At 51.5% G+C, this 25,784-nt stretch overlaps 1 protein-coding gene across 1 annotated transcript in view; it reads left to right on the top strand.

Annotated features, from left to right (window-relative positions):
- Positions 1-25,784, top strand: part of LOC144734426 (guanine nucleotide exchange factor DBS-like) — a 209,555-nt gene that overhangs the window by 72,020 nt on the left and 111,751 nt on the right. The window contains exons 6-11 of the mRNA XM_078616610.1: positions 14,930-15,046; positions 16,534-16,683; positions 18,078-18,202; positions 18,447-18,561; positions 23,812-23,931; positions 25,355-25,549. Coding sequence (XP_078472736.1) covers positions 14,930-15,046; positions 16,534-16,683; positions 18,078-18,202; positions 18,447-18,561; positions 23,812-23,931; positions 25,355-25,549 — 822 coding nt within the window. The remainder of the gene's footprint in view (positions 1-14,929; positions 15,047-16,533; positions 16,684-18,077; positions 18,203-18,446; positions 18,562-23,811; positions 23,932-25,354; positions 25,550-25,784) is intronic.

Here is a 25,784-nt window from a genome sequence, read left to right as displayed (position 1 = left end):
GCCATCCAACAAAGACGGTCACCGCATCTCTTGCTTTCAGAGGTGCTTCTGCGGCCGTCTGGAACACTCTTCCTTCCAATAATAGGAAGTGACTGTAGCTATTAAATCATCTAAATTGAATGATTCACTTCTTTATAACTAATATTTGTGTTTTATTTGTTGTCCTTCCCCTGCATCTCCGATTGGCACGGTTGGCTACGTACGGTGCGAAATAAGTTCAACATAAATACCATAAGTCAATCGCTCAGTTAAATGGTGCATTTGTAGAGGTGTAATTGTGTATGGGAGCGGATGGCAAACAAACACAAGGGGCGTGGTTAGGGCCGTACACATAGGAGGTGGCCACACCGACGTCCGCACCTGCATCCCCCACGGGCCCCTCCCGGGGGGGCCGCGGACTATAAGAGGGGGTGAGCCGGAGGGCTCGAGGTCGAGGTATCAGCTTTAACCAGCGAAGACGGAAGACCAGCTAGAATAGGCCCCGGAGCTCCCCTGGCTCGCTGTCCTTATCAGGGCCGACCAGGGCAAGCCGGTGGCGTGGCCCCGAGAGCCCAGACTGACGAGCAGGTCTGGGAACTCAGGGGGTCTGATCCCAGCTTGACCAGGGCTGGGACAGGTAGCCTCCCCTAGCTCCCTAGTGGAGGACTTGGGCTTAGGTTAGCGGGGCTTAGATGTTGTGTCTCCCTGTTAGCCGAGTAAGGGGACGTTACCCCTTAGGTCCTGTGTATACTCGCTAACCGTATACAAGTTGTGTTAATAAATAAGTGTGCCTCCGATCCCGTCGTCAAGCCTCCTGAGTAATTACTACATCTGGTGTCAGAAGTAAAACGTCCAAAGATGGACACACGAGGGACGACACGTACCAGGGAGTCGGAGAGGGAGGACACCGCGGCCGAATCACCACCAGAGATGGCCGAGGTCGGATCGGAGCAGCCGGGGCCGAGTACACCCGCGCCGCTACGACAGGAGGGGGGGGATGCGTCGGCCGAGGGACTTCGGCTGGCTCACTCCCGCCTGGCGGAGCTGCTCTACGCCGCGGCCGCCGTGTTGGAGGAGATCACGCGGCTGGGAGCTGGAGGGGCTGCGCGGGAAGACGGCAGCAGCCGACGCACGCCGGCATTTCCCGCCACCCCGACGCGGCTCGCGGTTAAATTTCCCGCCATCACTACAGTGCGAGCAGAGGGCGGGGCCGGCCTGCGTCAGGTGACTGCTGAGGGCCAAGCACGAGCCGTGACATCATCAACGCCGGCCAGCGCGTCAACAACGGAGCGACCGGCGATGCCATGCTCACAGCCCGCCCACACTGTAACGTCGGCTGGGAACGAGGGAGCGAGATCCGCAGCCACGGACGTCGCCTTACAACAGCGACTGCCGCCTCTCAAGGAGTTCGTGGGAGCGGCTGGAGATTGGGGCGGCTTCAAAAGGCGGTTCATCGCTCATCAAGAGATGGCGAACTGGACGGACGCCGAGGCACTATGCGCGCTGCCGGCGATGCTGGACGACGACGCCCTGGCTACCCTCACCTCGGCGCCTAAGGAGAAGCGCGCCACGCTGCACCTGGCGCTGCAGCTGCTGTCAGCCGTCTATGGGCCGCCTTCGGACTGCAGGCAGCTGTTCCACGATCGGCATCGGGGCGCCAACGAATCGCCCCTGGCCTTCCGAACGGCTCTCCTGGCCCTGGCAAAGGCAGCTTTCCCGCGGATGGACGAGGAGGGAGTGGACGCCATGGTGGCTGAAAAGCTGCTGCTACTCGCCGATGAGCTGGACATCGCCGTCTTGGCTCAAGACGACGGAGAGATGTCGTCCCTGCTGGTCGCGCGCCACATCCACGGGGGCTTGCGGTCCCTGCGTCGCAAGGCTGCCAAGGGGGTGGCCGGCCATGCCATGGCGGCCACCGCCCTCCCATCAGAGGAGGTCTGCGGGGTGGAGCGGCGGGGGGAATGGAGATCGGCGGCACCGCAGGCTCGGAATGGACCGAGCCGCCAGGAGCAGCCCAGGCCATCTGGGGCGCTCACACGCTGCTACAACTGTGGCCTGCAAGGCCACGTTGCGTCAGGATGCCGGGCTCCCCGTCAGCGCGGAGCGACACCTCGTCAGGACGCCACGCCGTCTCCACCCAAGCTCCAGCATAGAAATACGGCGAGTCGTGGCACCTCACACGTTTGGCCCATGCACACATCCGACACACACTCACGCGCTCAACTGAACAGGGTTCGAAAATCGCCGCCCATCGCGCGCGATTGTTCTGAAATGCGGCGAGCGCTCCAACCGGGTCAGTGGTCGGAGCTCGCCCATCGTGTCGTTGCTGCGTCGGCGGGATCATCGGTTGTGGTCGGTCATATTGATGGGGTAGAGGTGCGGATTTTAATTGACACAGGGGCATCGGCGACCATTATATCTGATTTGATTTATAACATCCTTCCCGTTCAAAGTCGTCCCTTGCTCCCTGTTGACGTGCCATGCTATGCTGCTAACGGGGGCTCGCTGGGCATTATTGGGCAAATCCGCGCCAAAGTTTGCATTGGAGACATTAAATTATCCGGGCCTGTTTTGGTTTCCTCCTCACTCGCGGTTCCGTGCCTGTTGGGGACGGATTTCTTGGCCAAAATGCCCATCCGTATCTTGATTGACCAGGGGTGCATCGAGCTCCCATCGGGCCGACGTGTTACATTTTTGTCTTCCCCCACCACGGAGCGTCGGGCGTTTGCCACCGTGCAGGCGCTCGTGACAAAAACTGTGCGCGTACCCCCGGGGGCTCAGATGCTCGTCCCTCTTAGGTTGCGTCGGCCGTTTGCTAAAGGGGTTGCGGATCGGGGGGTCTTGTTGGGACCATCTCGGGCCGGGGTCAATGGACCCGATTTGCTAGCGGCTCAGACCATGGTGAAAGGGGATGGGGACCCCTTCATTGCAGTCCTTAATGTAGGATCGCGAACGGCCGTGGTTCCTCAAGGGACCGTGCTTGCACACGCAACGCCGGCGCCCTATGAGGAACCACTCGTGGGTCAGGTAACCACCGATCCTCCGTCGCGACCGCATTCGGACTGTGATGACGGATGGCTGGATGCACTTTGCGCGGGATCTGTGGATCTGTCCGACACGCAGCGTGCGCAGCTGCGAGTTCTCCTGAAAGAATTTGCCGACGTTTTTAATAAACACAAATTTGATATTGGTTGTACTAAATTGCTGCGACACCATATTGACACGGGTGACAGCGCGCCAATCCGCCAAAATCCCTTTCGGCTCAGTCCCGCCGAAAAGGATCATGTCAAATCGGCTGTTGATGACATGCTAGCCGCCGATATCATTTCCCCTTCCAACAGCCCGTGGGGCGCACCGATCGTTTTGGTGAAAAAACACGACGGCTCACTGCGGTTTTGTGTCGACTTTCGGCGATTGAACAAAATTTCTGTGGCAGATGCGTACCCGCTTCCTCGAATGGATGAGTCGCTCGATGCCTTGGCGGGGGCGCGATTCTTTTCCACCCTCGATTTACTATCTGGATTCTGGCAGCTTCCTCTGGATGACGAATCAAAACCTAAAACTGCTTTTCGGACACCGCAAGGTCTCTTCCAATTTAACCGCTTGCCGATGGGCTTACATTCTGCGCCGGCAACTTTTCAGCGGTTAATGGAACTGGTCTTGGCAGGCTTGCAATGGGATTCGTGTTTAATTTACTTGGACGATGTCATCGTCTTTAGCAAATCCTTCGAGGAACACCTCCAGAGGCTGCGTGCTGTTTTTCTCAAAATGCGGGCTGCCAATTTAAAATTTAAACCGCAGAAGTGCCATTTGCTCCGCGAATCGGTGCGGTATTTGGGTCACATTGTTGGGCGCTCGGGGATATCCACTGATCCCGCCAAAACGGAATGCGTCAGCTCCTGGCCGACTCCCACCTCGGTGGGAGAGGTCAGGAGTTTCATTGGGTTCGCGTCGTACTATCGACGGTTTGTGGCTGACTTCGCTACGATCGCGAAACCATTGCATGCCTTGACGTCCAAGGGAGTCAGGTTTCATTGGGGGCTGGAGGAGGCTGCTTTTCACGCCCTCCGGAATGCCCTGGTGGGGGCTCCGCCGTTGAATTACCCCGACTTCTCACAACCCTTCTTGCTCGATACAGATGCAAGTAACACGGGCATCGGGGGCGTGCTGTCCCAACTCATTGGGGGCGTAGAGCATGTGGTGGCTTACGGTAGTCGGGTACTGTCTCCAGCGGAACAACGGTACTGCGTTACCCGTCGGGAATTATTGGCAATTGTTTATTTCATTCAGCAGTACCGCCCATATCTGTACGGTCGGCGTTTCACCGTCCGTACAGATCATGCGGCCCTACAGTACGCTCTGCGGGTTCAACAACCATCGGGCCAGTTGTCTCGATGGTTGGAGATTCTCCAGGACTACGACTTTGTCACCACATATCGTAAGGGCGTCCGCCACACGAACGCTGACGCCCTGTCACGGTTGCCACCCACTTCGGAGTGCGCTTGCCTCCTGGGTTCGGGGCGTTGTAGGCCCCCGAACGTCACCACCGATTCGGTCCTCGTGGCCGCCGCCGATGCGCCTTTGGCTTCGGGTCCTATCGAGCAAGAAGGGAGGAATTCGTTGCTGGGGTTGTCGGTCGCGGAATGGGGACGCCTCCAAATGGAGGACACCTCCCTCCTCGCTCTGCGCCGTCGCGCAGGGGGGGTTGGGCAGGGGGTGGCGAACATTGACTCGTGGGGGTTGTTCCAGGGTCTTTTAATGCACTGGGACGGAAAAACCCGCCGCCAGCAGCTCGTGGTGCCTGCAGCATTGAGGGGTAAGGTGGTATGGGCTGTTCATGAGCGGCTTCTGCACTTGGGGGTTCACAAGACCTTTGCCACGCTCCAGCTCGATTTCTTCTGGCCGGGCATGGCAAAGGACGTGGGGGATCTCCTGGGGTCGTGCACGCAATGCGCGCAGCGAAAGCCACCAGCTAGGGGGTCCAACCCTCCGCTGCAGTCCATAAAGGTTTCCCGGGTTAACGAGCTCGTTGCGCTAGACATACTCGGGCCATTTCCCGCTACACCCAGGGGGAATAGGTATTTATTGACAGGGGTCGAATACTTCACGAGATGGCCTATGGCCTGGCCCCTGGCCAACCAGTCGGCAGCAGCCATCGCGGAGGCCTTTGTCCAGGGCTATGTCCTCGACAAAGGTGCTCCGGAACGGCTGCTTACTGACCAGGGTAAGAATTTTTCGGGAAAACTCCTCCGCGAGGTGTGCGACCTCTTGGGTACGGAGAAAATTCGGACCTCCCCGTATCACCCTCAAACTGACGGGATGGTGGAACGGCTACATCGGACCATCACGTCTATGCTGTCCCAACAGGTGTCCGAATCCCAGACAGATTGGGACCTTCGCATAGCCGGTGTGTTGCAGGCCTACAGGATGGCTCCCCATGCGGCCACCGGATTTTCCCCTTTCTTTTTAATGTATGGCCGCGAGGCTAACCCCCCTGTGACGACCCAGCTGAAGCTCTCGGCGCCTCAGGCGAAGTCTACCTTGTCCGAACACGTTAAATTTAACATCAGCAAATTGTCTGAGGCGCGGGAAGCGGCCGTGCAAAATTCTGAACTCCGCCAGAAGGCGAACGAGAGGCTTCGGCTGGGGCGGGTACATGTGTTCAAATGGAAACCAGGGGACAGGGCATGGTTGCACTGTCCCCAGGTGCCACTGGCAACCTCGTCAAAGTTGGTACGGCCGTGGCGGGGGCCAGTGGAGGTCGTACAGGTCTTACGGCCGCAATGTGTTCGCGTCAAATGGGGGAGGCGTCGGTGGTACGTGCACCCCTCAAGGTTGAAACCGTTCATTGCGCCGGCCCGTGGTTCACACACACACACGCATGGCCAAACGTGTGAGGGGTCCGCCGACTCCCCGACGTCGCTGCTCTCGCCTGACATGACATCAACTGTTCCATCTCCAGGTGCAACAGGAGTGACGGGTCCACGCCCGCCAACCCCTCCCGGAGGGGTCGGGGGTCACTCGGCAGCGACGCCAGACTCTCTTGCACCCGGACCGTCACCAACCACCACTGAGCGTGCCGGGTCGAGCCCTTGTGACGGGCCCGCCGCGAGAACGCGCGCCAAAACGCGCAGACTATTGTGAGGTCGGCCGTTGGGGGGCCCTTGCGGACAGTGGGGGAGGGGCATCCGGAGCGCGTGTATATATGTTGGGTTTGCGGAATGGGGTATTTATTCGGGAGGGTGCGCCGGGTTATTTTTTTTCTCTTTCTTCTTCTACCTGTTCCTGTTGTTGTTGTTATGACTGTTATCGTTCTTGTTAAATTTACGCGAGGCACACACGGTTTTGGGGAGGCATGCACCTTTATTCTGGTTTTGTTGCAGCCGGGGACGGCTGCGAGCTGTACAGGGGGGGGTGATGTAGAGGTGTAATTGTGTATGGGAGCGGATGGCAAACAAACACAAGGGGCGTGGTTAGGGCCGTACACATAGGAGGTGGCCACACCGACGTCCGCACCTGCATCCCCCACGGGCCCCTCCCGGGGGGGCCGCGGACTATAAGAGGGGGTGAGCCGGAGGGCTCGAGGTCGAGGTATCAGCTTTAACCAGCGAAGACGGAAGACCAGCTAGAATAGGCCCCGGAGCTCCCCTGGCTCGCTGTCCTTATCAGGGCCGACCAGGGCAAGCCGGTGGCGTGGCCCCGAGAGCCCAGACTGACGAGCAGGTCTGGGAACTCAGGGGGTCTGATCCCAGCTTGACCAGGGCTGGGACAGGTAGCCTCCCCTAGCTCCCTAGTGGAGGACTTGGGCTTAGGTTAGCGGGGCTTAGATGTTGTGTCTCCCTGTTAGCCGAGTAAGGGGACGTTACCCCTTAGGTCCTGTGTATACTCGCTAACCGTATACAAGTTGTGTTAATAAATAAGTGTGCCTCCGATCCCGTCGTCAAGCCTCCTGAGTAATTACTACACATTTAATCAGCCACTCACTCAGTCATTCGGTCAGTTAACCACTCACGTCAACCAATGTCTCACTCTCGGTCATTCATTCAGTTGGCTAAGCAGTCGCTGCAATTAGTCGCTCACTAAATCGGTCAATCGTTTTTTTTTTCCATCCAAGTTAAAGTTTAGCTTATTTAACCAGTTGAGAACTAAAGAGACCAGGATGGACTCATTTGCAATCAGTTGCTTACTCAATCACTCAGTCAGTTAACCACTAACTTCAATCGGTCGGTAACTCTCCAAGTCATTCAATCAGTCGGTGGACCAGTCGCTCCCGTTTAGCGTGATTTGCGCGCACGTACAAGAAATCCGGGGCATTCGAATTTCATTTGGATCTCGCGAGCTAGGCGAAGGTCGAACATGGGCAATGGTTGTGTTTTCGGTTAAATTCAGGCGCACACTGGAACTCTGGAGGCAACACTATTTATTAGCTAAACACAACGGGTAACCCTTAACCTTCACAGGATAACGACATAGGGTGGTGGTAACCACCGTTGCGAACTTAGCTAACCATCTACGAGAATCGTAGATGGTGGTTTCATCCCAGAGTTGACCCAGAAGAACAGCCGAGCTCTCCGTCCACACCCCGCTTACAACCACTCCGGCGTGGCTGGCTCCGCCCCAGGCCACGCCTCCCTTCCCGATCCTTCGGGAAGGCCCGAGCCCCCAACCACGTGACCCCCCTGGGGCCCCTGCCCCCCCCCCCCTTTATCCGGTCATGTGTCCTGTTGGGTTCACGCAGAGTGTCACGACTTACCATAATAAAGGCTCAGTCCTTTGTTATGTAGACTAGCCGTAGTCTCAAGCCGCACCTTACCATAATAAAGGCTCAGTCCTTTGTTATGTAGACTAGCCGTAGTCTCAAGCCGCACCTTACCATAATAATAAAAAATGGGCCGTTCCTGGCCCATCCCCCCCCCCCTCAACCAGTATATATACGGGGTAGTATCTCTTGGAATCTCCCATTTACTTGATACAGCAAGCGTGCTGTGAAGGTTCCATCTGAAGACGGAAGCTTTTGTTGCCTCCGAAACGTCGTGATTTTTATTTTATTTTTATTTTACTTTTATTAATTTTAATTTTAATTTTTTACCTACGTGACTTAACCGAAAAACCTAAGAATATGTCACGACTTCCGTGACACCCGCCTACAGCGGCGATGAAGCCATGTTGCAGGCGCGGGTGGGTTGATTCTAGGAACTTGAATTGTGAGAAGAGACAAGACGTTGGGAAATGAGTGACAAACAGTTACTCACCAGTGACTCACGGTCTACCCGTACCCGGCCACAACAGGGTCGCAAACGGGTACCCGTACCCGTACCCGGCCGTACCCGTACCCTACCCGTACCCGGCCGGGTACGGGTAGGGTACGGGTATCGGGTACCTGATTGCGACCTCTGGGGTAGGGTACGGGTATGGCCGGGTACGGGTACCCGTTTGCGACCCTGGTGCGGCCGGGTACGGGTAAGGAATCAAAACCCGTTTGCGACCTCTGCTACAGCCCCCATACCGAGCCAACACGGTACTGTAGTGCAGTTCTACTACACTACACGTTGGTATTCAAAGGAGAAGCCAAGTGTGTGTGATAGTTACAGCTGCTAGCCACTAGGCGTCACTATGGGTTCATGGCCCATACCAGTGACGATCATCTTGACCGGTCCCGGGGCTCCCCTAGGTCGACTCAGCCTGAAATGAGTACCCGGTGCGGTGCGTAACCATCCGCCACTGGGGAGACAAAGGCTCCCGGGGGTGTGGTGCTGGTTACCCACCCCCTCGTGTGCCGTGCCGGCCTTCGTAGGTGCTCGCCCCACCGGTCTGCTGAAGGCTATACGGGGGATCTTTGTCTTTGTTTGCGGTGGGTTGGAGGCAGGGGGCTACAGAGACGCTGTTGAGATTGGGGCCACAGCCTCAGAGTTGATGGTGTGGGTGCCTGAGGAGAGCACGCACTTCGGTCGTTGTTTGTGAGATTTTACAGACAGGATCAGTGGATTTCCCCCTCAACACCTTACCACGCCTGGTGTGTAGGACAAGACCGTAATTATAATATTTATTGGGGGAGGGGCACATCCCCCCCCCCCAATATTCAAATATGCTCAAAATGTCACCCGCAATATATTGCTATAAAATAGATTTCTGTTTATATGATTGTGGTTATGGTTGTACTTATTAATCCCTAATCTCTGCCATTACATACAATGAAACAAGAAAAGGTAAAAAAGAAAAAACAGAGCAATGTAATACAATACACTATTAGACATTATTGTAAAAATTTAATCAAAAGTGTATCCTATGTGTTAGTGAATTTTTTAATATTTTAGGCAGGAAATTCGTTTTCAAATTTAGATTTTATTTTTTCTGGGGGAGGACCCCCATATCCGCTGGAAGATTTGGTCCCCCCCAATGTTGACTCCATGGCTACGGCCTTGGTGTAGGAGGTGGTGGGTTCGATCCCAAACCTGACACCTGCTGTATATTTGGAGTGTGTGTCTCTCTCCCCGTGGTCGCGTGGATTTTTCTCCGGGTGCTCCGGTTTTTCCCTCCACATTTAGAATCAACGTGCGTTTAGATTATTTGACTGCTATACATTTCCAACATAAGCCGCTAAGTTTAGCTATCATTTTTGGCCAGAAGCGAGTTTAGCTGTCATTTGTGACCAGGCCGCTTCTGAAAAAGAGCTCTATAGTTCAGCGGACCTTATCTTGTGAAATAAAAATAGTTTTCGAAGCCCCACTTCGTCACGGATAAGAGGCGTTCAACTGCACGATAACGATACTACATTTACTGAGCTACTGGCTATACGGACTACTGAGCCGACCTCCTTTGCACCGCTGCTGCTGTTGCTGTGGATTAAAGGTTCTGTTATCAGCATGATCGGTTTCTACGTCACCTTTCCCAGGACAAAGATGGTGTTTGTCGAGATATGGGTGCGATTGTTGAATGGAGAAAAACACGGACACATTTTTTGTTTTTCTAATCTCAAATGAAGAGGGTGTATCTTTCTAATTCTCACACTTTGCCTCTGCACCTTCACTGGCTTCCCGTTTACTACACCGCTGTCTTTTCAAATACCTTACACATCTAACGCATAGGCTTTTGCGAGCAATACTCTCCATAACACAGGTGTGTTGGAGAGCAAAGCCACAACATTTACAATCTGGCTTTCGCCTCATGAAGCTAGTTGTAATACTTATTGGCAAAACGTCGTCCTCAGATTGTAAATGTTATGGCTTTGCTCTCAAACACATTAGCGTGCTGTAGTAGTAACGAATTGGCATGTTTTGTTTACGTGGCAAAGCTTACTTATTGGCCGTGTCGGGGTGGTGATGGGTTTCATGACACATTTTTTATATTTACGCGATCTAACCCATAACACCTCTATTATGGACATGACACATCGTCTGTACATCTCTCCATGGCCTTTCCACGCCTCATCTCGCCTCTCTCACCTCTTTTTATGTCCACCCCCCCCCCCCCCCATGTTCTTCGTTCCCAAATCCTCGCTCTGTTCCTCCTCGTCCCTCTGCCCAATCCCGTGTTCGATCTTTCTCTCTCCTTGCAACCCCTCCACTGGAATCAACTTCCTCTGCACATTCAAGCAGCACTGCCCATAGACTCAATACTGCCCATATATTCAACACTGCACCAGAGACTCAAAACTGCCCATAGACTCAACACTGCCCATAGACTCAACATTGCCGATAGACTCAACACTGCCCATAGACTCAACATTACCCATAGACTCAACACTGCACCACAGACTCAACATTGCCGATAGACTCAACACTACCCATAGACTCAACACTGCCCATAGACTCAACACTACCCATAGACTCAACACTGCCCATAGACTCAACACTGTCATAGACTCAACACTGCCCATAGATAAAACATTAAAAGTAATGAAAGTAAAATAAAACAAAACAAAAATAAAAATAAAATTCACGACGTTTCGGAGGCAACACAAGTCTCCGTCATCAGGTGGGACCGTCACAGCCAGATTAGCTGCATCAAGTGAAGCAATGATTCAAGATGTAATCCCTTATAAGCAAGTTGAAGGGGGGAGGAGAGGGGGGGGGGAGTTCATCAGAATGTGGTAGCCAATGAATGGAACGTATCGGGAGGGAGGGGGGTGGGAGGGGGAGGGAGCCAACAAAACATTTGGCGACGGCTTGGACGCGGCTGCTGCGCACGCCAACACAATGGGCAGAGAGGGGGGAGGGGAGGTCTGATACACATGATAGAACAAAGGAACGAAAATGCCCATGTTTATACCAATGCAGGCTGAAAAAAAGACTCAACACTGCCCATAGACTCAACACTGCCCATAGACTCAACACTACCCATAGACTCAACACTGTCATAGACTCAACACTGCCCATAGACTCAACACTACCCATAGACTCAACACTGCCCATAGACTCAACACTGCACATAGACTCAACACTACCCATAGACTCAACACTGCCCATAGACTCAACACTGCCCATAGACTCAACACTGCCCATAGACTCAACACTGCCCATAGACTCAACACTACCCATAGACTCAACACTGCCCATAGACTCAACACTGCCCATAGACTCAACACTGTCGATAGACGCAACACTGCCCATAGACTCAACACTGCCCATAGACTCAACACTGTCGATAGATGCAACACTGCCCATAGACTCAACACTGCCCATAGACTCAACACTGCCCATAGACTCAACATTGCCCATAGACTCAACACTGCCCATAGACTCAACACTGCCCATAGACTCAACACTGCCCATAGACTCAACACTGCCCATAGACTCAACACTGCCCATAGACTCAACACTGCCCATAGATTCAACGCTGCCCATAGACTCAACACTGCCCATAGACTCAACACTGCCCATAGACTCAACACTACCCATAGACTCAACACTGCACATAGACTCAACACTACCCATAGACTCAACACTGTCATAGACTCAACACTGCCCATAGACTCAACACTACCCATAGACTCAACACTGCCCATAGACTCAACACTGCCCATAGACTCAACACTGCACCATAGACTCAACACTACACCATAGACTCAACACTACCCATAGACTCAACACTGCCCATAGACTCAACACTGCCCATAGACTCAACACTGCCCATAGACTCAACACTGCCCATAGACTCAACACTGTCATAGACTCAACACTGCCCGGAGACTCAACACTACCCATAGACTCAACACTGCCCATAGACTCAACACTGCACATAGACTCAACACTACCCATAGACTCAACACTGCCCATAGACTCAACACTGCCCATAGACTCAACACTGCCCATAGACTCAACACTGCCCATAGTCTCAACACTACCCATAGACTCAACACTGCCCATAGACTCAACACTGCCCATAGACTCAACACTGTCGATAGACGCAACACTGCCCATAGACTCAACACTGCCCATAGACTCAACACTGCCCATAGACTCACCACTGCCCATAGACTCAACACTGCATCATAGACTCAACACTGCCCCATAGACTCAACACTGCCCATAGACTCAACACTGCACCATAGACTCAACACTGCACCATAGACTCAACACTGCCCATAGACTCAACACTGCCCCATAGACTCAACACTGCCCATTGACTCAACACTGCCCATAGACTCAACACTGCCCATAGACTCAACGCTGCCCATAGACTCAACACTGTCGATAGACGCAACACTGCCCATAGACTCAACACTGCCCATAGACTCAACACTGTCGATAGATGCAACACTGCCCATAGACTCAACACTGCCCATAGACTCAACACTGCCCATAGACTCAACATTGCCCATAGACTCAACACTGCCCATAGACTCAACACTGCCCATAGACTCAACACTGCCCATAGACTCAACACTGCCCATAGACTCAACACTGCCCTTAGACTCAACACTGCCCATAGATTCAACGCTGCCCATAGACTCAACACTGCCCATAGATTCAACACTGCCCATAGACTCAACACTGCCCATAGACTCAACACTGTCGATAGACGCAACACTGCCCATAGACTCAACACTGCCCATAGACTCAACACTGCCCATAGATTCAACACTGTCGATAGACGCAACACTGCCCATAGACTCAACACTGTCGATAGACGCAACACTGCCCATAGACTCAACACTGCCCATAGACTCAACACTGTCGATAGACGCAACACTGCCCATAGACTCAACACTGCCCATAGACTCAACACTGCCCATAGACTCAACACTACCCATAGATTCAACGCTGCCCATAGACTCAACGCTGCCCATAGACTCAACACTGCCCATAGACGCAACACTGCCCATAGACTCAACACTGCCCATAGACTCAACACTGCCCATAGACTCAACACTGCCCATAGACTCAACACTGCCCATAGACTCAACACTGCCCATAGACTCAACACTACCCATAGATTCAACGCTGCCCATAGACTCAACACTGTCGATAGACTCAACACTGCCCATAGACTCAACACTGCCCATAGACTCAACACTGCCCATAGACTCAACACTGCCCATAGACTCAACACTGCCCATAGACTCAACACTGCCCATAGACTCAACACTGCCCATAGACTCAACACTGCCCATAGACTCAACACTGCCCATAGACTCAACACTGCCCATAGACTCAACACTGCCCATAGACTCAACACTGCCCATAGACTCAACACTACCCATAGATTCAACGCTGCCCATAGACTCAACACTGTCGATAGACTCAACACTGCCCATAGACTCAACACTGCCCATAGACTCAACACTGCCCATAGACTCAACACTGCCCATAGACTCAACGCTGCCCATAGACTCAACACTGTCGATAGACGCAACACTGCCCATAGACTCAACACTGCCCATAGACTCAACACTGCCCATAGACTCAACGCTGCCCATAGACTCAACGCTGCCCATAGACTCAACACTGCCCATAGACTCAACACTGCCCATAGACTCAACACTGCCCATAGACTCAACGCTGCCCATAGACTCAACACTGTCGATAGACGCAACACTGCCCATAGACTTAACACTGCCCATAGACTCAACACTGTCGATAGACGCAACACTGCCCATAGACTCAACACTGTCGATAGACTCTCCCAGAGCCCATCTCTTCTCCACTATTTCCCGTCCCTCCCCTGTCGCCCTTTTCGTGACCCCCGTGGCCACCCCTTGCCATCTAAGCCACTCGATTTTTGCACCCGCTTTTAAACTACACAGAGCGCGCGCCTTGGGTCTTGGGTTAAGGCGCTCTACGAATATACGACATCCGCGTCTGAGCATTTTGTGGGTGCCCCCTATCCACACGCATGAGACAGAAAGACAAAACACACTGGGGAAGTCTATTTGCCGCAACTGAATATGTGTTTTGTCCGTGTCCGGGACACCCACGCCCTCCTCTCTCAGTGGCTGCGTCCGTGGCTGGAGACTCAGTGGTGAGGCTACGACAGAGAGACGCTTCCAAAATGTGGGCAAAACTACCGGGACAACGGCCTTCAAAATGTGGAGTTTTCCCCCGTTTCAGTCGAGAGCCTCCCTCCACCGCGGGGCGAGAGATTTGCAACCCTGCTGGGTGGCGGCGAGCGGCGGGAACGAATTTTTTTTTCTACTTTTTAAGGGGTTAAACGTCTCCCGAGCGAGCAAATGGTGCGAATGAGATTCGAGTCGCATCTCGTCGCAAACCCACACGATGCCGCTCTGCGCCTCCCGTTCGTTCCACCGCTCGATGTCTCCCAGCGGAGTTGCAAATCTCGCGCGCCCCACGGTGGGGGCTTTCACAACCCTTGTTACAGATTTGCGTCCGATGACCTCGAACCGGCATTATTATACCTCGACCGCTGTGGCTGCACGGGGGATGTTGGGGCGGGGTGTGTGGTTCGTCTTCAACTAACTCCGCTGCTTTTGTGTGCTCTTTTCGCGTCGCAGCTCATCATGCTCAACTCGGTGTCAGATCTGTGCGATTACATCGACAGCGAGGAGCTGAGTGCGGAGCTGGGCGGCACGCGCGAGTACTCTCACAGGCGCTGGGTTCAGCAGCGAACGGTAACTGCCTCCGTTGAACACGTCGTCGGAGGCTTTTGCGACCAATGTCATCCATAATACAGGTTTTTATTTGGGTTAGATCGAGTAAATATATAAATGGTGGTGGCGGGTTTAACGACACATTTATAAATTTACGTGATCTAATCCCAAAAAAACTGTGTCATGGGTAACTCCCGTGCTCAGCACCTCCCCACCCGCTCTCCAATAAAGATAATAATGATAACAAGTGACACTTTCGAAGCACCTTCCACCGCCCCCTGCCTCCCCACCTTTCCCAGCCCCCTCGTTAAGCCCGTGGCATGGCGTTCTCGGATATTTTTCACGCTCGCGGAGTTTTTTGAGTCGCGATAATTATTTTTTTATATACATATAAAAACTTAGAAACCCGCACTTTTCACCCAGCCATTGGAAAATGCCACCCAACTGATTGCCTAACGCATGGGGGGGGGGGGGGGGTCGGCAGCCCGTCGCTGCCGGAGCCGCGTGCGGCTCTTTAAAGAGCTACTGCTTCGTGACGTTATATAGATTTTATTTTTTATTAAGGAGCGCCACCATCTCTCGCATTGACCACAATGCATTGTTGTTGTTTTTACCGAATACAAATTTTTTTCTCTGTCTTGTTATTTGTATTGCCAGTCCATGGCCTAACATAGAGAAACGTTCTTTCTGGATTCTTTTGGTTTATAAGATGCTCCGGAAAGTAAAATGCACTGCAGACTTCTGCCCGGTGTCTATAAAGTGATACGTATCTGGTCTCACACACACAGAGACAAATATTCACCGCGTAGCCTTAACAGACTGCTGGGGCAAGTGGCGTTAGTGAGCACCTACGAAGGCCGAGACGGCACAGGACGGGGTTGGGTGGGTGGCCAGAATCACGCCCGGTCATCTTTGTCTCCCTAGTGCTGATGCTTACACACCACACCAGGTACTTATTTAATGCTGAGTCAACCTAGGGGTGGCTCAGGGTCGGTTCAGATAATTTGTCAACGATGTTGGCCATGTGTGAGTGAGCACGAAACTTGCCGGGTTCGTAGCGCAGTGCAGCGCTTACCACGACAATGATGAAGATCCCCTGTATAGCCTTAACGAACTGTTGGGGCAAGTGCTGTAAGCGAGTAGCACCTACGAAGGCTGCCAGCACGGCACACGAGGGGGTGCGTGGCGAGCACCACGCCCGGCCACCTTTGTCTCTCTACGCACCCCCAACCTTTTGCTTTATAGATGCAGGGGAAAAAAGTGCATCTTATAAACCGGAGAACAGGGGAGGTGTCAAGGTGTTGTCGGCAATTATAATCATCAGCAGCAGCCTTTGGTTTTCCACTGCTGGATGAAGGTCCGGAATTGGTTGTCGATTCCAAATCGGCAGCAGTTTCCCTCTTGGCCGGATTCTCTCTTTTAGCCGTCTCCTTGCGTCGGTGCAAGTCCAGCCCCCCGCGTCCTCACCACGTGTGCCCCCCACGCCCCCCTACTACCATGATGTTCAGGCGATTGAGGACTTTGCTCTCACGGTGAAGGCCACGGCTCAGCTGCTGCAAACATTTGGCGCCGACCTGGCCGAGATGGAGTTGCCCCAGGACGTGCCGAGCACTCGGGCCTTGCTGGGCGCCCACGCCGGAAAACGCTGCCAGCTCAAGGTTCCTCGCGCCGCGTTTCTGTTGTCGTCGTTGTCGTCGTTGCCTCTGCGGTGGAGCCGGTGGAAATTTCCCGGGCCCTTTCAGATGAATTGGCGCTCAATTGCTCGTGCACGGGTTGGCTGCGTGCAGTGCGAAAGAAGTTCGAAAGCACGCGGGTATTTTTAAATCTGCGCATAAAGAACCGCAGGAATAAACACGGCGACATATTTCTCCCCATGAAAGAGCGTTTCCCTGATCATAACAAAATATATTGTGTCAGCCCATCAGTGCCAAGGTAGCATTTGTTTAAGCAGGCAAACTCTGGACTGGTGTTGACGTTCCGCATCTCGTTGGCAGTCAGGCATGTCCAACACTTGCATTTTATACATTCATTCGTGAATATATTCACAGGCAGGTGCGGGGGCCCATTGAAACGCCGCCTGTTTTGCAAGGGACAAATCTGAAATGCAAAAAAGGAAAAACGTAACGTCGGGGTCGTAAAACGACTCCAAAGGAAGAAACGTGCGATAATGCTGACGATAATCTGATGTCATTAGACTTCCTTTGCCAGTAGCAAAATATAATAATAGGGTTTGTCGCCAAAAAAAGGGGGAAAACACGATACTCTGATGGTTATTCAACTCTAGAAAAATCAGAAGAGACCTGGCAGCAGATGATAACTGAACTAAGTGGCTTGCAGCCAAATACACTACACGCACGTTGATTCTAAATGTGGAAGGTAAAAAACCGGAGGACCTGGAGATACATCCACGTGACCATGAGGAGAGAGAGAGAGACACGCAAGCTACAAATATACAGCAGGCGTCAGGTTCAGGATCGAACCCACGACCTCCTGCATACCCGGCGAGGTAGTTAACATCTCCTCACCATGGCATCCAGTCCTTACGCTCACAGACGGCAAGGATTATGGAGCAGCTAAGCGTATAGCCAAGACGACATGTACACATAACTGCCCTGTATACCCATACAGGTAACAAGCTGAGATTAGGAGCACTCCCTTTAAGAGTGTGCTCCTAATCTCAGCTCGTTACCTATATAAAAGACACCTGGGAGCCAGAAATCTTTCTGATTGAGAGGGGGTCAAATACGTATTTCCCTCATTAAAATGCAAATCAATTTATAACATTTTTGACATGCGTTTTTCTGGATTTTGTTGTTGTTATTCTGTCTCTCACTGTTCAAATAAACCTACCATAAAATTATAGACTGATCATTTCTTTGTCAGTGGGCAAAAGTACAAAATCAGCAGGGGATCAAATACTTTCTTCCCTCACTGTATACTAATCTATACATCTCGCCACCGTGGCACCGTCTCGTGACCCCTGTTATTGACCCCGTGACCCCCCACCCCGCCCCCCCCGCTCTGCTCCCGTGCCCCCACCGTCGTGCCGCAGGACGAGATGCAGATGGCTGTGGAGGAGGGCAACGGCCTCATGGCCTCGATCGAGGACTGCAGCGACAGTGACTCGAGCGGAGACTCAGACTCGGAGCGCGCGGAGAACATCTCCACCGTGCAGAGGTTGCCGGCCCCCTCCCCGCCCGCGGCCGCGTCCGGTCGACACGGCTGTGCCCGCTGTTCGACAAGCAAATATATAAGTGACGATAAAGGGCTACGTTGGGTCTCTGTGTAAATAACTGGGGGGGGGGGGGCAGGGGCAGTGTATCTTGTGAGGAAAGATCACAACACCGGGGCACCCCCACCCCGTGAATGAGCCCGGGCGTTCTGCGGGTAACCCCGATGCCGTTGTTGTGTTCCCCCGCAGGCTGCTGACGCAGCTGTACGAGACGGAGGCCGCCTTCGATGAGTTCTGGGAGAAGCATCACCTGAAGCTGCAGCAGTGCCTGGACATCAGGCACTTCCAGGAGGAGTTCACCGAGGTTCGCCCGCGACGGCGTTCTCTCGTTACTCGCAAAGGGGGCACGTTCCGGAGATATTGGCCGACGAAAATGTCTTTTTTTAATGAATGAAATACCTTAAGCAAATACGTAAAAAATAAGATGTTAAATACATGGACGTCATCGTAATGAAAACTAAAACTGGTTATAATCAACATAAAGTAAGTTAAAATAAATGTTAAAGTGACATTAGTTTATCTCATAACATCATGGGACCTCCTTTGCCAGTACCAAAATATGGGAATAGGTTTTTCCCCTTTTTGTCTGACAACAAAACAGGTGTTAAGATGTTAAAACACCAAACTGAAACCTTTTACAAGGAATCATGTCTGCATTAACCACGATACTTGTGGTCAGAATATAAAAAGAACACACTCTGCAGCGATGTGACTCAAGCCCTTGAGAGCTACATCTACTCGAGCTCTCAAGGGCTTGAGTCACATCGCTGCAGACGTAGCAAGATCCGAAATCTCTGCAACCCTCAAAAACGCTAAGATGCCAGCTAGCAACATCAGCAAAGATGAGCGTTTTGAATTAGCTCAATTAAAAAAGAGGGATGACATTGTCATCCTCTCAGCCGACAAAGGCAATGCCACTGTCATCATGGACAAAATAGAATACAACAACAAAATTCAAGAACTACTCAACGATGGCAGCTATACAAAAATAAAAAGAGACCCCACCAACAGCCTCGTCACTAAAACCAACAAAATCATTTCTGATTCAACCGCATTATTTGATCAGACCAAACAGTTCTCGTTGAAACCTTCTGCAGCCAGGCCACCAAGATTATACGGCTTGCCAAAGATACATAAAGAAGATACACCTCTTCGTCCCATTGTTTCTACTATCAACTCCCCCACCTATAAATTGGCTCGTTTTTTGTCTGAAATTCTACGGCCTTTCACTGGAAAAACCACCTCTGCAGTACTAAACTCTACTGACCTGGTATCGACAATCAAGGGGATTGCCCTGTCCCCAGACGACCTGCTTGTCAGTTTTGATGTGGTTTCCTTATTCACCAAGGTTCCTGTACCTGACACCATCGCAATCATTGAAGACTTGGTTCATCAAGGACTGAATGCTGGGGTACCCCCCCTGGTGAGACACTGCTTAACCAATACATACTTCACTTGGAATGAAACTTTCTACAAGCAAATTGAGGGCACCCCAATGGGCTCCCCCCTATCTCCGGTTGTAGCCAACATCTTCATGGAGAAATTTGAGACGGACGCCATCCAGACTGCCACTCTACGTCCGACCTTATGGAAGAGGTACGTAGACGACACTTTTGTCATCTGGCCACATGGCCGGCCTGCTCTAGACCAATTTCTCGACCACATCAATTCCATACACCCAGCCATCAGATTCACCATGGAAGTCGAAAATGATGGCAAGCTACCCTTTTTGGATGTCCTAATCAAAAGGAGACCTGATGGTTCAATGAGCCACTCTGTCTACAGGAAAACCACCCATACGGATGCTTATCTAAAACCGGATTCCCACCACCATCCATCCCAGAAGAATTCTCTCATCAAGACTCTATATCATAGAGCCCAATGCATCTCCGACCATGAACACATTTCCAGTGAACTCAAACACGTACGCCAAGCTCTTAAGGCTAATGGTTACTCCGACTACACAATCCGCAAAGCCATCACTCCAACCATCAAGAAGGATCCTGTTGAGGAGCCTTTCAAGACCATCACCTTACCCTACATTGCTGGGGTCACAAAAAAGATCTCCAAAATCCTGATTAAACACAAGATCCAGGTCCGATTCAATACAGTACATAAAATCCGTGATCTGGTACCGTCTGTAAAAGATGTGGTTCCAGACATACAGTACCCTGGTGTCTACAAACTAAGTTGCCTCTGTGGTAGCAGTTACATTGGGGAAACCAAACGACATGTCTCGGACCGCATCCGTGAACATAAAGCTGACCTGAAACACGGTAGGACAAACACCTCAGCCGTGGCAGATCACTGTTACAACTCAGTGGGCTCACATGACATTGACTTCTCCAAGACAGAGGTTCTCTGCAAGCCATCTGGCTATCATGAGAGATTCGTTCATGAGGCGATCCACATATACAAACACAGAGACAATTTTAACCGAGAAGATGGATTCTGGCTTAGCAATCATTGGAAGGACGTAATAAACCATTTCGATACACATTAGGGTGGGTAGAATAATACATAGTGTTATGTTGAAATGTATAAGGTTTATAGTAATACAGTATATAATTTAATGTTGGGTTTATCTATGGCAGTATATAGTACGGTATATGCTCGTGTGATGTAAGCGAATAAAGTGTAGATGGAAGCATATTATATAATTTTTACGACGTAGAATTGTAATGTATTACTTGCTGTTAGTAACTCAGCTTATTGTAGAGTATAGTAAGTATACTGATGGTGCTATGCAGTTTATACTTTAGTTTTTTATGTAGTTTATACTTTAGTTTTCTACGTGGTTGTTTAGTAACTGCAGCTACATATCAATAACATTCCTTTCCTTTGTTAATGCTACTCCCTGCACCCCCCCTTGGTGCTGTTGATCCTGCATAATGCATGGGCATAATATGCCTTTGAACCCCCCCCCGCCCACCTCCTACGCATTTTCCATGAATATGCTAAATTCCTCTTCATATGCACATTCTTTTTTGTTAAGGCGCTCTTCCACCTCCAACCCAGTTTATATATAAGCTCCTAGCTTGGTAGTGTCTCATTCTTCACCTGAAGACGGCTGCTTGCGTTGTAGCCGAAACGTCGTGAGAATTATTTCATTTTATTATGTTTTATTTTTATTATTTTGTTATTTCCCTTCTACGTGACTTTACCGAAAGAACCAAGAAGATGAACCTGCTTTGTTGTCAGAAAAAAGGGGAAAAACCTATTCTCATATTTATCTCATAACTTTATCTCTCATCACTTTATCTCTCATCACTTTATCTCTCATCACTTTATCTCTCATCACTTTATCTCATCACTTTCTCTCCCTCCCTCGATGCGGCAGTCGTGTAGAGTTTCCAGATGCGATTCCAGATAGCCAAGTTTGCGAATAACGAGGGAATACCGAACTTAATGATCAACGCGCATTAGCAAACGAGCAGAAGTCATTTGGAGGGAGTTAAAACTAGCTCTGTGATATCCGTTTCCTCGGACCGTCTTCTCCAGCACGGCAGGTCGCATTGGTCTGTGACGTATCGGAGCGAATTGCTTAAGTCTCACACCTCGATGCTGGTAGTGCAACGATGGAGGAAATCGCACGTAAAAACGTTAGGGAGGGGAAGCGTTCTACCCCCCAGTCTGATTGACCACCTGGCGACACACGCAATGCTCCGGCACAGCGACTATCCACCGCCTTCCTTTGAGCTCCTCTGCCCACACATTTCGGGATATTTGATTTTTTACTACTAAACTCGTTATACTGAGGAAAAGGCTCGCTCAGTCTCACGGCTCCTTCTTTTCAGGAGGTTCCCGCCAAGCTTTTGCAGCAGTTGGGGTGGGGGGGCGGGGGGGGCAATTGTTGCTTCCTATGATTCCAATTGAATAACGTCGCGGATAATTTGACAGAAATGTTGACTACATTTTGACATCGGGTACGCAGTGTCCAACTCTTGCAAGTGACATCGCGGGATCATTAACATCCACTGTGAGACGGACGGCACGTGGTATATTTTTCTCACGGTCAATACGCACTGCGGTATTAATCAGGGTGGTCTGCTGGATCCGACCCGCGAAACCTCTGCAACGACCGGCGAACGCGCCACCACAGGGGCCACGTGACTGGCACGGACGATTGACTGAAGGGCATTCATCTTCCTCTCTGTCACTGCTAATGTGCATTTACAAAAAAACACGTAGCACTCCTGAACCGTAGAGCATTCATGCCCAGTTCGGTGGCAGCACGTTCATTATTCCAGAGTGAGTTCGTGAGTGAACTCGGAGGTTGACGTGCACACAACGATGGACGTGAAAACTTCTCCAGGGTAGATTCCCTTTAATTCTCCAAACTCCAAGTCTGTACCACAGCTGAATGCAACGCTCAGCTCTCAGCCCGCGTGTCACAGCACATGCACGGCAGCCATCGCTCCCCTTTGAATTAAAAAAATGAAACCCAATTTTTTATTTCCATTTAAAGCTTTCGTGACTGCAGGGATTCATCTTCTTGGTTCTTTCGGTAAAGTCACGTAAAAGGGAAATTCAGACGCGTCTGAAATTCAGACGCTGTTTTTCCGACAGACCTGTTCTTCCCCGGAGGACGGCTGCTTGCGATGTGGCCGAAACGTCGTGAGAATAATTTTATTATGTTTTATTTTTATTATTTTATTATTTCCCTTCTACGTGACTTTACCGAAAGAACCAAGAAGACCAATTTTTTCTTTTACCCGGTTAAGGCCCTGCTGAGCTACGTAGCTCTTTTTCAGAAGCGACCCGGCCACAAATGATAGTTCAACGATGTGGCTTATCGCGTGGAAATTCATAGCAGCAGCCAAATACTCAAAATGCACGTTGATTTTAAATGTAGAGGGGAAAACCGGGGGACCCGGTGAAAAATCCACGCGACCACGGAGAGAGAGAGGAGACACGCAAACTCCAAATATACAGCAGCAGGCGTTGGGGTTCAACCCACAACTTCCTGTACACCAGGCGAGTTGGTGAACATCTTGCCACCGTGATGTTAATATCTCCGCAGACCCGCCCCTGATACTGGCTTGACGTCAGCACAGGGAGAGCGCTAGGCATTGCACTTGCGTGCCGGGTAGGTGGCAGAGCCTCGGCATTGCATTGCCTACGCAAGTCAGATTACTTCATCCCTTTTCTAGATTTGAAGCTTTCGTGACTGCAAGGATTCATATTCTTAGGTTTTTTCGGTAAAGTCACGAAGGTAAAAAATTTAAATTAATAAAAGTAAAATAAAAATTAAATAAAAATCACGACGTTTTGGAACCGTCACAGCACGATGGCTGTATCAAGTGATACAGCTATCACTTGATACAGCTATCGTGCTGTGACGGTTCCACCTGAAGACGGAAGCTTGTGCTGTGACGGTTCCACCTGAAGACGGAAGCTTGTGTTGTCTCCGAAACGTCGTGATTTTTATTTTATTCTACTTTTATTAATTTAAATTTTTACCTACGTGACTTTACCGAAAAGACCTAAGAATATTCATCCATTTTTTTCCATTTTTCCATTTGACCGAGCGACCGTGACCTCTGGTTTGCAGGTGGCAGTGGCGCTGGGCGAGCTGACGCACCGGCTGGCTGAGGTGCCCGACCTGGCCGAGAGTCGCTCGCACGCTGAGAGAGTCCTCCGGGAGCTCGCGTCGCTGCAGCAGCGCGGCCAGGTGAGAAGCTGAGTGGCGGCGGTGGCTTGCCTCCTGGGGGAGTGCGCGCGGAGTGACCTTGGTGAGCAGAGCGACCTTGGTTAACACAGCGACCTTTAGTTTACAGAGCGAACTTGGTTAACAGAGCGACTTTGGTTAACAGAGTGACCTTGGTTAACACAGCAACCTTAAGTTAACAGAGTGACTTTGGTTAACAGAGCGACCTTGGTTAACACAGCGACCTTTAGTTTACAGAGCGAACTTGGTTAACAGAGCGACTTTGGTTAACAGAGTGACCTTGGTTAACACAGCAACCTTAAGTTAACAGAGTGACTTTGGTTAACAGAGCGACCTTGGTTAACACAGCGACCTTTAGTTTACAGAGCGACTTTGGTTAACAGAGTGACCTTGGTTAACACAGCAACCTTAAGTTAACAGAGTGACTTTGGTTAGCGGAGTGACTTTGGTTAACAGAGGGACCTTGGTTAACACAGCGACCTTTAGTTTACAGTGCGACTTTGAAACGTTGATTATGAAGAGCGACTTTGGTTAACAGAGCGACCTTTAGTTTACAGAGCGAACTTGGTTAACAGAGCGACTTTGGTTAACAGAGTGACCTTGGTTAACAAAGTGACCTTTAGTCAATAGAGCGACCTTGGTTAGCAGAGCAACCTTGGTTAAAGAGAGGGCGTACACAGAACTCAGTGAGGGAGTGGGGGTGGGGTCATCCTGATTTTCTGCTTTTCTGACCTGATGATGCTTGACGCAGTTTCAAGCGACAACTCGTGTGGTCTCTCAATTGACAATTATTTGTGAACTTCACCGAAATGTCGGCCGTGAGTGACAATCGAACTCAGGTCTTTGGGTTCGTAGAGCGGCTGCTAATCCGCCACGCTACTGCTCCAAAAGGCAAAGATCCCCCATATAGCCTGAACAGACGGTTGGGGCAAGTGCTGTTAGCGAGCACCTATAAAGGCCGGCACGGCACACGAGAGGGTGGGTTGCCAATACCACGCCCGGCCGACTTTGTCTCCCCAGTGGCGATGTTTACACATCATGCCAGGTACTCATTTGAGGCTGAGTCGACCTAGGGGAGGCCCTGGACCGGTTCTGATAATCGCCGGTGGTGTTGGCCGTGAGCGGGAATCGAACTCGGGTCGCTGGGTTCGTAGCGCAGCGCGCTGACCGCTACACTACCGCTCCCCACCGATACACACACACACAGACACGCACACACACCAGCTGATCCGCGATGCATGCGCCCTGCGTATCGTCACCACAACTTCCCGCGCGGCCAGCATCGTCACCGTCATCCGGCGGTGGCGGCACGGCTCTGATGCTAGCGCTCCGCAGCGAGAGAGAGAGAGAGAGAAAAAAATGAATGCCCTTGGGTTATTAAATGCTGTGCGCCGACCGCTGCATCACCGCTCCCCCCGCCGTGCAGGAGTGGCTGGGCAAGGCGGCTATGCTCGCCTCGCGAGGGGAGGAGCTCATCGAGGCGGACAACCTCTTCGCGGAGGACGCCCTCGCGCTGCCCTGCCAGGAGCTGCAGCGCATCTCGCTGGAGTTCTCCGAGGGTCATGAGCGCAAGAGCCGCTCGCTCGGCCTCTCGCTCGAGCTGGAGAAGAGGCTCGAGAAGGTGACGCTCGCCTACACAACAGCAGCAACAGCAACAGCAGCAACGTGGGGTTATTGTGACCAGTTCAGGGCCCCACTGAGCTGAGTAGCTCTTTTTCAGAAGCGGCATGGCCCTCGCAAATGACGGCTCGACGCATCGGCTTACCGTCGTGTGGAAATTTGTAGCAGCCGAATAGTCTAAACGCGTGTCGATTCTAAACGTGGAGGGAAAAGACTACGCTTTCAGGGATCGCTTG

This window comes from Lampetra planeri, chromosome 51 (genome assembly GCF_965212315.1).
Source record: "Lampetra planeri chromosome 51, kcLamPlan1.2.h2, whole genome shotgun sequence".
NCBI lineage: Eukaryota > Metazoa > Chordata > Hyperoartia > Petromyzontiformes > Petromyzontidae > Lampetra > Lampetra planeri.
The sequence above is the reverse complement of the archived record's forward strand: the minus strand, read 5'-3'. Positions and strand labels throughout refer to the sequence as shown.